General features: G+C 37.7%; 1 protein-coding gene across 3 annotated transcripts in view; it reads right to left on the bottom strand.

Moving 5' to 3' along the window:
* Window positions 1-14,074, bottom strand: part of atp8a1 (ATPase phospholipid transporting 8A1) — a 131,655-nt gene that overhangs the window by 83,080 nt on the left and 34,501 nt on the right. For 2 of the 3 annotated variants that reach the window (XM_084133612.1, XM_084133611.1), the window contains exons 5-11: window positions 11,675-11,720; window positions 10,640-10,680; window positions 8,569-8,642; window positions 4,831-4,900; window positions 4,576-4,703; window positions 4,046-4,157; window positions 3,797-3,962 (exon numbers count right to left, since the gene is read on the bottom strand). In XM_084133612.1, coding sequence (XP_083989738.1) covers window positions 3,797-3,962; window positions 4,046-4,157; window positions 4,576-4,703; window positions 4,831-4,900; window positions 8,569-8,642; window positions 10,640-10,680; window positions 11,675-11,720 — 637 coding nt within the window. Of the gene's footprint in view, window positions 1-3,796; window positions 3,963-4,045; window positions 4,158-4,575; window positions 4,704-4,830; window positions 4,901-8,568; window positions 8,643-9,391; window positions 9,466-10,639; window positions 10,681-11,674; window positions 11,721-14,074 lie in introns of all 3 variants that reach the window. The other variant, XM_084133610.1, reaches the window with a different exon arrangement.

A 14,074-nucleotide genomic window follows, 5' to 3' on the forward strand; every position in this document is an offset into this window, starting at 1 on the left:
CATTTTACTTCTAACCCTAACTGTTCAAATGATAGGGGTCACATTTTTTTATTAAACACTTCAATTCAACAACGACGCACTTTAACATTTACAATGTTACAAATGTTTTCTATTTCAAATAAATGCTATCCTTTTTTGAACTTTCCATTCATCAAAGAGTCCTAAAAAATATGTATCATGGTTTCCACAAAAATATGAAGTACCACCTGTTTTCAATATTGATGATAATAAATGTTTCTTGAGCACCAAATCAGTATATTAGAATGATTTCTGGAGGATCATATGACACTGAAGACTGGAGTAATGATGCTGAAAATTCAGCTTTGACATCAAAAGGAATAAATTACATTAAAATATATTAAAACAGAAAAAGATAATATTTCACAATATTACTGTTTTTCCAATCAAATAAATGCATCCTTAAGACTTTTTTTTTCAAAATAATTGCCATTCAAAAGGTCTGTAAGATTTTTTTTAGTGTACCCATAAAATAAATATTTTGGCTATTGGTTAACATTAACCACTGATGAAATGGTGAGACTAACGTGTTTAAGTAAATGGGTTTAATTTTGATTTCGTGTTGACTTTAAGTATTAATAAAAAGCTTTACCTGGGGGGGAGGGGGGTCCGCAGAATGCAATAATGCTCTTTCTGAGCAGTTAGGAGGAGAGGGAGTGCTTTCCCATACAGAATCATAGAACTAAAGAGGCTGGGCAATCATACAACTGCTATTGGAACTGACTCACACAGAGAGGAAGAGGATTTGGCTAGTGGTGGGAAGGAAGACAATCAGTTTGGATGTTTCAATGTAAAGGAGGGGGACTCAGTCCAAAGTACCTTCCCATAATATGAAGCCGAAAAGAGAGATGTGACATTTAGAGATATTTCAATAATTTGGAAGGTTTGAAACGGTCTCGTTTGTCGGTTGAAGAACACCTTTCCTGTTGGAAGATTTTGCTGCACTGGAAATGTACTACTAAGCACTACTAAAAGTACATACTAAGTTAAACAACTTATTTCTTGCTTGACTGTTCAGTCAACAGTCATCTAGTCTTAAAAGACTCTTCTAGTCCTGTTAATTATTGTGAAGCTGGTTTGAAACAATTTCTATGTATAAACTGCTATAAATATGAAGGTGACTTGACTTGAATTAAAGGTCAAAAACTACACTCAACAAACACCAAGTCAGCAATAAATCCTTTTTCTGCATTCAATACAAATTAGTTTAAATGAGACAAAGGCTAATCATTAATATCCACCAATCTGCACATGCTCACAGCAGCATTCTGAAGCAGTGGAAGATGCAGCACGTATCTCTCTAAACTACTGCAGGTCCAGTGACATCAGTGCAGCAAGGAGTCGCGCTGTAGGGTCAGCACTTCTCGAGACACCCGTCAGCATTTGTGCAGCACAAAACCTGCTACCTGTTATTTCATGGTCAGGAGTTCAGCATGGGTGACTGTTGTTGCAGGTGGTGTGAATGCATAACAAACGACTGCAGCTCAAGTGCTCCAGTCCACAGCTCAATCTGCATAGAGCCATGAGCATTGGTTTGGATACTTACTGGGACAGAAGCCAAAGCCAAAACATCACAGGGGTTCAAAGTCAGATGAATTATTTATTATGAATAATTACTCATCTGCTTGAAGTGTGTGATGCTTAGATTAATGAGTGGAAGGTGTGCATTCATCGCCCTCTGTGTACGCCTGCAAACCCAATCTGGAAACCTTAAAGCATACTGCATTGTTTTCACCTCTGGGGATGAATCCTATCCTGATGTCCAGCAGAACAAAACCAAACAGATGCAATCATGCCCAAGAGGTCAAGAGTTGGCTGGTTAGCCTGACCCAGTTAGTTTGCAGATGTTGTAACTACACCATCTTGCTGCAAAAAGCATTTTCTCCATTGACATCCATTTAAAAGTAGTCGGTATTCCAACTAAGTAGTTTTCAAATTTCTTAATTGTGCAACTAGCACTGAAATTAATAGGAATACTAAATAGATACACTTCCATTCAAAAGTTTGGGGCTGGTAAGATTTTTAAGTGTTTTTGAAAGAAGTCTCTTATGCTCAGCAAGGCTGCTTTAATTTGATCAAAAATACAGTAAAACAGTAATAATGTGAAATATTAATACAATTTAAAACAATGATTTTCTATTTTATTTTTTTCTGTGATGACAAAGCTGAATTTTGAATGGTAGTGTAGTTCCCTCCAGGTATTATGAACCATCTTGATCATACCTCTGACTGAAGAGCAGGAAGTGTCCTTGGTTTATATTGTAAATATGACCAGCAAAAGCATGTAAACAACAAATCAATGCCACCTCTCGCTTTTACGGCTCCACTAGGACGGCAAACAACAAACATAGAAGACTAAGTCCCCCTCCCTTAGAATAATAATCAATTTCATGATGGATACCTGCTTTATGACCTCACTGTTACCTCACATGACGCCCAACATCATTGATATTTCCTTTACAAATGACTGCGGTGGATGTGAATAATTACAGATGTAACCCAGCATTCACGGTGGTGCATCTCAGCATTTGGCAACATTTTCAAAGAACTCACAGAGCATACCAAGTAGGGAACCGTGTAGGCCATAAAACAAGCTGCGATCGATTTGGACACAAACAGCCCCTCCTATTTAAATCAAGAATAATGATGGTGGTGACATGTTAATCAATTTGCAAGTGGCTCCTGACGCAAATTTAACATTTTTGCATCTCGTTGGTGCGCAAAATTGTCTATTTTTCTCTTTTTATCAATCACCTGCGATGCTCCAGGCACACAACAGATGTTCCCATCACTATTCATTAAAATTTAATGGCAGTGTTGTATTTCTTAATATCGAACTTTTACAATCCAAACATTAAGCCTATTAGCATGGATTTGCTCATCTCCTCCAGAGCTGAGCCTTTTCAGCCTCGTCTGTCAGCACCAGTAAAACAAATGCAGCAGAACGAGGAGGAAGAGGAGGAGGTGGGTAAGAGGAAAAGGGGGGCATTTAGAAAATGTCACGGTTTGACCTCCAGGGTCTTCTGTTTCTACACAGGAATACATTTCAAACTCTTGCTCTGACAGGGCCCTTAGGTAACTTGCTCCTCTCCACGTGTGTTTCTTTGGGTCCGAGGCTTACTGTCATACCTCATTAGTTAGGCACGAGCAAAAGGACGCTGGCGTGGCCGAAGCCTGAGCTTGCGAAGTGTTTAACGTGTCACCAAAATAAAGGAAGGGGAGGCACGTTTTTGACATCAGGCATTAAGAGGGTCTACACAGTGTAGAGCTGGAGGGGAAAAACCTATCATTGGATTCCTGGTGTGTGTGCAGTCCTCTGCAATTACCCTCTCAAAGTAGGGCAACCATATAAGTGGCTTCGGTAGCTTAGCAAAAGCTGAGCTTCAGTTAGGGGTTAGTAAGGAGGGGTCATTCACAGATGGCCAAGGGTTTTAAATGGTTGTTACCTGGAGCTGTTAAGAAAATGACAACAACAAAGAAACAAAAAACACAAACCAAACAGAATGTTAGAAAGGAAGCTGATAACAGAACGAACGAAAAATAGTACAGCAGCGTTTGTGATATTCAACCATTTATACATTCACGTGTCTATGCATATTAGAACTAAAAGGGAAAGATTCTCCTTTCCCTTTTTATTGACAAATATTCACATATGCAATGCATATTTGTTGCATGTTACATATAGGGAAGACAAAAATTACTGACGAAAAAAATGAAAGCACACATAGACGCGCAAGCGGTCTAGCATGACAGAAGGAAGGGGGGGTCTGGTTCTTACAGTTGAGATCCATGTACCAGGCGTCATTGCCGTACTGATACTTCCAGATGGTCTGGCCGATGGAGCAAACCAACGAGATGGCCAAGAGACAGCCGAAAAGCACGAGGATCTGAAAGTTGGTGATGCGCTCCACATTGGAAAGCTTCAGAGGGGGGCGTGTGGAGTTCTAGAGGACACAAATCATCATGGTTTCTCAGAATAAAGATGGATTTGGGATATGACTAGAGTGGACTGAAACGGACAACTCACCTGCATGAGTTTGGTGTCGTGTCCTGTGTAGACCACGATACCGTGCACCCACTGCGTGTTCCTGAGTTGAGCTCCTCGCGGCAAGATCTGATCAGGACCCAGTGGTAGAGTGCTAAATATGGCGCAAACATGACAATTTGACTATTTTTAAACAACTTTAAACAATGAATCCCATCAAAAACATTAAGCATAACAGAAGGAGAATGTGATGTTTGATACAAATAACTGCACCGAGGTAGGTTTAATGAAAACACAACAATTTGTGATTGTATAAAGTACAGCTTTGTTCCTCGCTAAACATCAATACACTTTTAAACCTGCCTTTAATAGTCTGCCTCGCAAGTATCAGGGAGTCATTTTAATTTTTCAACTTCGATCGAATCCATCTTGCTGAAATTACTTGTCTCATGCTCATCAATATTTCAGACTAATAAAATACAAGCCTGAAGTCAGCCTCAGTCTCAGCATTTCTGCTTTTTTTTCTTTCACCTCAAGCCAAATTTCACAAGGCAATTTTCCTCTTCTCTTACCTGTGTCCATCCAGGCGAATATTGCCCACAAACTCATAGAGGTGTCTGTTGGGACTCTCACATTCCATCCGTCCGGAGAGACGCATCAGGCGGTCTATGTCCTTAATGTCCGCAGTGATCTGCAGACCCTGAGTATAACAAAAAACACCCATGTTTTCACAAAAAGTAATAAAATTCACACTGATAAACTAGCTGAAATGTAGAGTATCAATAATAACAACAGCAGGTATAACATGAAAAGAAAAAAGAATTCACCTGTCTGATCTTGAGATTAGTTTCTCCATCCAGATTTGAGGTCTCAATGTAGCACATTCCTTGAGGTTCACTAGGATAAACAGCAATATTATGAAAAAAAAAAAAGATTACTTATGGCTCTACCATAAGAATATTTTGCCGTTTAATTAACTATATGAAATACTAATATAAAGTCATACACTACCGTTAAAAGGTTTGGGGTCAGTAAGAATTTTTTCTGCATTTTTTTCCAAGGACACATTAAATTGATCAAAAATGACAGTAATAACATTTATAATGTTACAAATGATTTCCATTTCAAATAAATGCTGTTCTTTTTAACTTTCTATTCCTCTAAGACTACTGAAAAGCATTATGGTTTTACAAAAAAATTATATATAAATAGCATATTAGAATGATTATGTATGGAATCATGTGACATTGAAGACTGGAGTAATGATACTGAAAATTCAGCTTTGCCACCACAGTAGTAAATTAAATTTTAAAACTTGTAATACTATCTCACAATATTACTGTTTTTTTAATCAAATAAATGCAGCCTTGGTGAGCATAAGAGACTTTTAAACGGTAGTATATCTTAAAAAAAATATCATGTAAAACAACTACATGACATTGATCAAAAAATATGTAACTACATCAAGTTTAATATATATAATTAGTATTAACTAAAAGTTGGGTCACCTCATACAAAACAAAACAGCTAAATGAAGCCCTATAATCAAAGATGCTTTGTTTTCAAGAGCAAGTAGTTTTTTGTTAAAGTTGTATGGGACACCCTCAGAACCTTCATTTTGAACTCATTTGGAAACTTTTAATCAATGCATCTTTGTTTATGGCCATGCATTCTGCTGTTTTTATTTTTAGTGACATCCTCCACATGCAACAAAGGAAAGATGCAGCACATCAGACAAATGAGCATTCAGCATTAATACAGAGAAGAGTAAAAGCAGGATAGCGAGTACACAGGGCCAAAGCTGTTACACATCTCTCCTTTAATAAACGATAGCAGGCTTCAACAGAAAAGCTGGTCCTCATACAGTACTTAAGTTATCAGAAAAGAGTAGGGGTGTGACGAGACGCTTACTCCACGAGACGAGACGAGACACGAGATTGGGTTCACGAGAACGAGACAAGACGAGATTTTTACACAATTTTAAGAAATCCTCAATGATGAAATATATGAATGGAAAATAGTCTTTTATTCAACTGAAAATCACAAAATGCAAAACAATGTATGTGCATTTTGAAATCAACTTGTAATGAATGTTATTTTACTTCTATTTTAATGAATTCTATGCAGTAAAGGACATGCAAACACTGCAAAATGTTTTGCTATAAACTCTACTTCTCCCTGTACGATTTCACATGAGAAATCTAACTCCTTTCCACAAATCGAACATAAAAAAATAAAACAGTATAAATAAAATAAATATAAATAACTGAAATAACACTTTAAATGCAAACAGTAAGTGTGTATCCATAATCAAAGTACTGCTCTCTCAAAACTACAAGTTCAAACAGAAACAATTTTTTTCTTCAAGCATGAAAAAGAGATAAATTAACTAAGATAAGCCTAAGATATGGTCATGTTCTTTTTCAAGAATATAAGCATGTCGACGATTTCTGGCAGCAGTTGAGACCTTTGGGCAGGGCTGCATGCACGATATGAGGAAAAGCTGCGATGTGCGATAACATTGTTTAATATTGCGATGTCGATATGACTTGTGATATGTGAATGTTAGCTATACTGTTCCCATGTCTTAGTGCTTTAATAGGTTCTTTGCGTGATAGGTCAAATGTTTATTACCTGCCTGGTTCAGATTACACTATTTTGGCACGATCCATTTCGTGGAGACTCGTAAAGTACAACGGGCGTCGGGACGCAAGATTCGATCGTTTCATTTCGTATAGTGTGTCATAGTGGGCGACAACGCGTCTGTGATGCTTCACAACAGAAAGACTAGCATGTTTAATTTTAACGGTCCTCCACGACGGGTTGAGTGTGAGCGAGAGTGAGTGAGAGTGCGGTTACAGTGAGTGTGCGTGTGTGCACGCGCGAGTGAGCGTGTGTGTGTGTGTGTGCGCGCGAGTGAGTGAGTGAGCGAGGGACAGTGAGTGTGTGTGTGTGCGGAGTGTGTGTGTGATTGGCCCGGCACACAAATGATTTAAAAGTGGCAGGGGCATCTTCAATACAAATTTCTCCCTCACGCTGACATCACAACAACTCACGAGACAAAGTTTTTTTTTTTTTTTTTTTTTTTTTTTTAACTCACGATACAAAATTTCACTCGACGAGAAATCTCGTCGCGTTTTAATCTCGCGAGATCTCGTAACACGAGATCTCGTCACACCCCTAGAAAAGAGTGTTCTGCTTTGGGTCTGTACAAAACAAAAATGGATGTCAATAGTCCCCCCACCAAAACGTCACGTTTATATGAGTGAAAGAACATTAATATTATATCTCAGATTTGGTGTACAAACAATGCAAGTTGCTATAAAGGTATATCACAATACTGTACATTGTGGTGATGTGACCGCATGCAGAGAGTCAAATCAGAGTCCGAGCTCCTGCTGAAGCCATGCATTGTGCAAACAGCTATGACATTTACAGTCATTCAATGGGCCTTTCTCCAGCTGTGTTAGATAAGCGCTTTGTTTTGTCTTGTGTGCACATGCTGAAGCATCTCCAGCATAAAACAAAGGTCTGTAATACACAACTGTCTGGTTAAAGGAAAGGGCTTCATCAGTATTTTCTGTTGGGAGACGAACAGAGCTGTCCTCTGAGAAATTTGTGCCCAGTCAACTAATTTTTAAAGCTCGAATTTAAGAATCTCGTGCCTAACAGTGGTCTAACAATGATCTGAGTTTACAGAGGCGTGATATTGTAAATAGGCCATTTTATTCCACACTTACCAGACACATGAGCTGCGTCTCATTTCGAAGGCTGCGTCCTCCCGAGGTCGCATTTGTAGGCTGCATACGTCATTGAGGCTTCATTTCAGTAAACTGACCGCTACATTCCAAAGTCATTAAGAAATGACAACAATTTATGCTTCACTAGAAATAACTACCAATTTTATAATGGTTACTGTTCTGAAATAAGACATTCTTTATGACATATGCAGCCTATTGCCTACAGCCTACGAAATGACATGCAGCTATGATGTGGCTGACAATATACTTAATATACAACAAGGCATATTCAGGATAATTTTGCTGGTGGTATTAAAATAAATTAAATTAAATTTTTATTTGGCCATTAAGTTTCCTAAAGAATTTTTGTGAACCATTTGCAAGCATGAGCCTTAAAAAATGGTTCTTGCATTAAAATGTTTTAGTAAAATAGTCATATATTTTTACTACTCTGATGTGTATTCCAATATACTGTATATATGCCATAAAATATTACAGGTCTTAACTCCTAAATATACATCGATATAAGTATCATACATTTTTAAAGACTGTAAAATCATTTTTGAATACAGACAGAAAAATGTATATCACCCAGTGCTAAAACTATCAATCAGATATAAAAATATCAATCAGAGCATGGCTAAAAATAAAAATGGCATAACTAAGAATAACATCAAAAGCTGATAAAAACAAAAAGCACACGGCAAAAAAAAAAAAAAAGAAGAAAAAAAAAATGGAGAGAGCAAAATATTAGAGTAACAGATTCTTTCCACCTGTGCACCCCCTTCCCACAAGACCCACATGCAAACCGGAGCCGTTCCTGACCTGGAGGACAGAAGGATGAGGTCGGCTGGGAGGTGATCTCCATTGGCTGCTCGGACTACCTCCCCTACCGAAACCTTCATTTATACAGCAGCCGGTGCAAGGGGAATGACACGAGTGAAGTCAGGAGACGGTTGTTCATCACATGAGGTGGGAGGGGAGGGTGACAGGTGGAGATGAGAGGAAGGAAAGGACGTACGATGGATAGAGGAGGAAGAGCACACAGACCAAGACAGGGAAGAGAGACACAAACACACAAATGTTTAATCTTTACAGAGGGAAGAAAACACAATGTCCACTGCTCAAAACCCATTCGGACCAAGCTAAACCATCAGTAAAGTGGGGGAAAAAACAGAATTAAAAAGCCAAATTACTGTTATCTGTACTTGATATACATGTCTGAAAGACCCTTGAAACTTTGGGACAACTTGAGGCAAATGGATTTTGACAGTGTAGAGGATAATGTTGAACAATGTCATCAGGTCAGTATTAATCAATAAGCAAACATCCGCAAAAGGAAGTGTTGATTTTGACTTATGCAACTCACTAAAGAACAACTCCCCCAAAAATGAAAATTCTGCCATTTATTCTTCTAAACCCGTTTGACTTTTGGGTGTGGAACAACATAAGGCAAGTGAACAATGGCAGAATCTTAAAAACCTAATTTGATACCATTTACAGTATAATGTCACTGCATTGATTTACTGTTGGGCTTTATCTCAGGGTTATCTTAATAGCCTATTAATCATCACTTCCTTTGGTGTTGAGTGTAAGACAGGGGCATAAGGATGGACAGGGTCCCTTCTGATGACATGGACTCGTCTACCTGGACGACAGCAGTATAGCATCTGCTGGTATGAAATCTTTGCCATTAACTTTAACTATGTCTCCAACCACAACCTGTAAGACACAAACTAGTTGTCAATTAAAAATCTTCAAATCAAACTAGCAGCCACTGGCAAAAGCAGAGAAATAATATATTACTAGAGCAAATACATCTGGCTGACACTGGCAAGAAAGATGCATTCATATTTGATGCATTTCACATATCTCATTCAGCAAGTGCTTGGATCCATACACAAGCCCTCATTTGAGACTGTAATTTAAAATGAGGCCATTTCATCAAAAACATTCTCTGTGATACAAATAAACAATTTATCTTTTTGGATTTGCATTTCTAATCATCTTATTAGCCATAATCCAGTAGGAGGACGCTGCTTCATAGCTGCTATTTTGATTCAAAGTGGAGGACTACTTAAATATGCATAAGTTGATATACCATTTATAGGTATATTAAAAATGCATTGTTCATTCTGTGCACTGTAATTCAAAAGTGTGTCACAGTGTGGTTTCATAAAATGATGGGCGACAAGAAGGCTGGCTCCATAAAATTGTTTGAATATTGATGAATGACAATAAAATTTGATTTAATGAGAACTAAAGCAGAAAGCTATTTTACTTAATTGTCCATTCTAGCAGCACTTAGAAGAATTGCAGCTTCAGAAAATAATATACTAAAGGAAGCAACAGTGAGAAGTCATGGTTGATGACATCACGCCCTATTCTGTGACATTGTGAGGTCATCAGAGCACAAGTTAATGCCCTCTTGCAGATGTGCACTAATATAGCAAACAGTAATGAGTGTCGAGTCACCAGGTAATTATATCTCCAGCCATTTCCTTTTGCCTTATGATTATAATCATGGACTGTGTTTCCGTCAAGGTAATTAGCTCTACTCTCTATTAACACATTAAAAAGCTGCTCTGTGTCTGCCTGTATTAAGATCTCTATGGTGACCGCACGTTAGCGGCAGCCTGGCTAGATTCTACACCGTTGCCTCGACCTAAAGGAGAGAGTTGAGTATCAACAAAAGAAAAAGAGTGGAGAGGGAAGTACCCTCTGCAGAAAACACCAAAGCATTTGTTTTTGAAACCAAACCTGCTCTGGGTTTCACCAGAGGGCATCTTTATATGCATACTCCACTCTCACTCTCTTTCTAAGAGTACATCAACTTGTTTTCATTCTGGAGCTCATTGAAGCAGTCGGTATGAGGGAACACCATCTCCTGCAGTACCTTCTCCCAATGTACAATCTCCCAAGCGCCGTTCCTCAATACTGAAAGAGAGAGAAAGAGGAATCACCAACAGGAAAGGCAGCATATAAAGAAAAGAAAGACCGAACTAAGACACCATGACACTATGGGTGCTACTCAAATGGAAGGCTGCAAATCTCGGCTGCCACATCATCAAACTTCGCTGAAGGCCAACTCAATTTGAAGGATCCTTGAAAGGCAGCCTTCGTTTCGCGTCCTTCATTCGGCCTGTTCTGAAGGACATATCGGACGTATCCTTTGCCGCCTTAAATCATCCACATTCCAGTTGGCACATATTCAAATTCACGAAAAAAAAACTGAAGGAAAACGAGTCAGTACTGAGCTCGTCTGAGTTTATTATGAAATCTAAGACAAAAATTATGTTTTCGAACATGAAATTTATGTTATATTTTGTTTTGCTGTAAATTAATCACTTAACACTAAACTGCCAATAATGTAAGCCACTGGGATACCACATACGGTTGTCATTCACTGTACTGCATTACTAAAAAAGCAGTTCATATAAAGATTTGTAATACAAAGTATTTTTCAAAATTGAAGTTAAAATTTTCGGTGACCACGGGGCGGAAACATTTATGACGTAGCATTGCGCACTTCCTATATCGTCTCATTCAAGCGTTTACTGCTGAGAAGGACTCTAGCCTACAAGCCTCCGAAGGACTGGACTAGGAAAGACACAGCCTCAGTAGGAAGCAGCCTTCTGTTTGAGAAGCACTCTGTATATCAGCACTTCCACTAGGGTCCTGGAAGAACCATTTCTTCTCGTCCCTAATAACTGATGACTTCTTTGACCATTCAATTGCTCTCTAGAAGAAAAATATATTAACTAGCTCATGCCTTTAAGGCAAACTAACGCTACTGCCCATTTAAAAAAAACAACAAAAAAACCCGTCCCATCTCAACTTTGTTTCAATAGGAAATCAGAGAAGAAAATTGAGCAAATCAGACAAATATATGGGGTTTTAAAGAAGACGAATGAGCAAACAAATGTCTTACCTTGTGTTTCTTTCTTGTTAACAACATTATCAGCTTTGTGACGTTTCTGAAAACAAACATAAAAATTCTAATTAAAAAAATTAAAATGAGCCCCACCTGATAAAACTTAAATAGTTTTAGATAGATGGACATGAATAGATTAGATTCAAGAGAATAGATTCTGAAAATCCCTAAATATCAACAATAAAAGTATACTATATTGGCTTTTACAAGCACACAGTTACTACCAGAATGTAAATACAGAATGCATTCAACACAAAGTCATAAAAAAAAATTAAAACCTAAAAAAAAATAAAAAAATAAAATAAATCTATTTAGCAAAAGAGTGATGTTTTACAGGTATAATGATCAATAAAACTGTGCTAATCGAAAAGAGAAGAGTCTGTTGAAGCACTTTTTTCTGTCCCAGATTACAAGAGTTGTTTGACCTGCTTTAAACTGAACCACTTTAAGTGAATGCAAATGAGTGAGAGCGATCTGAAAAGCCCGATTAGCCTCTAAAAGCACAACATACTGTATACATCTGTGCTCTTGCCTCCAGTGCTCTCTGATTGCCTAATTATCCTCCTGGCCAACACTGGTAAAATATGTACATGTCACCTCTATTCATCCAGGATGACTGGTTAATATGCTGTTAGGCTTTTATTTACAACTTGATGCATAAAATAACTAAATAGCAGAAATGTAAAATAACTAAAACTGAAAAACAAATGAAACTTTAAAATTCGAATGAAAACAGAAAATATTAAAATAAAAACGAATTCAATATTAATAAAAATATAACAGCATCTCAGTACTCAATACTAAAATAACACTGAGATAGAGATACAATATATCTGTTAAGTGAAAAAAAAAAAAAAAAAATGTTGCTAATAAAAAAAAAAAAATCACTGCAGGCTGCAATTAAAGAGACTGTATCTCTCCCGCCTTTTTCCTTTCCCTTTATCCCTTCTTGCATCTCTCTCAATTTTATATTATATTAAAAGGATATGAAATGTGACAGACAGCCTCATTCATATTAATCATTAAGAGCTTAATGAGCAGCCCATGTCACATGACCTCCCCTCAGACTCTGCAGGAGGAAGAAAAAAGTTCTCAGGTCTCACATCCCATTCATCATCCAGATCAGCTCTGGTGCAGTGTTGGATAACTCATTCTTTCCCTTTCTCACACTCTCCTCAGTTTCCATCTCCCCTACTCGTTCCTTTACCACAACAGAGCAGAGATCAGGCTCTGTGGAGGGAATCGATGATTTAATTATGCATCTAATCTAACTGATGGCTTGTCTGCAGTGAACATAAGAGCAAGAGGAAGGAATACGCAAGAGTAAAACAAGGCCCCAAAGGGAAGAGGAGACAGCAGTTTGGGTTTGTGGTAAGATGCAGCACCAAATCCCAGCTGGATTAGCGGAGTACGGTGGGGTGCAGCTGATAAGCAGGCCACGGTGTGGAGAGCACTGGTGCGTCACCTCTTTGTTAGACTCCGTCTTTGTTAGAGATGCCGGATTATGACGAGTTAAGGATTGTAGCAGAGCCTGCTGGCTTCTTTTGAAACTCACATAAAAAGACACAGTAAGAAAGTACCAAACAAAAAGTGTGACTTTAAACTAAACTACACAACTGTTAAGAGTAATATACATTTTTTTATAAATTAATACTTTTAGTCAGCAAAGATCCATTCAAATTTATCAAAAGTAACAGAAATCTTTTGTCGATGAAACGTGTCTTTACTATTTCAATTAATTGTTGTTCTTTTGAAATGTTTATTAAGCACCAAATCAGTAAATTAGAATGATATTAGAATGAATGGTTTCTGAAAATTCAACTGTCATTACAGGAATAAAATTCAAAACAGATGGAAATACAACAAAGTTAAATTTACAACAAAGTTCTTTTAAATTGTCATTAAATTTCACAATATTACGGATTTTACTGTATTTTTTTTCAAACATATCCAGCCTAAAAATAAAAAATAAAACATTAAAAGGTTGAGTAAATGACAATTTAAATTTTCTGGTGAACTATTCCTTTAAATACCAATACAAGCCATTAAAGTCTGAAAGAAAAGCTAGCACTCAGAGTAACAATAGAAGCCATTTTCTCGCCTTATGGGATACCTCTAAAATACAAGAGCTTGTTTTTACTTGAAGGGGGGAAAAAAGCAAAGGTCATCTGACCATTCACAGCAGAGCGGTACATGACAGCAGAATGGTGAATTTATTAAATGACCTTCACTTCCAGAGCTAGTCTTGACCTCTCAGATTTGAATAACACATCAGAGACTCATATAAAATGCTGAGCTGGTTATTCTGACCACAGCATCCAACGTGATGTGATCGGATGGCTGTCCAGAGGGGACCAGGAGAGCAGGCTCTGATTTCAGGGTCACAGCACTATGGTG

The sequence above is a fragment of the Abramis brama genome (assembly GCF_963993115.1).
Source record: "Abramis brama genome assembly, chromosome: 13".
Classification (NCBI taxonomy): Eukaryota; Metazoa; Chordata; class Actinopteri; order Cypriniformes; family Leuciscidae; genus Abramis; species Abramis brama.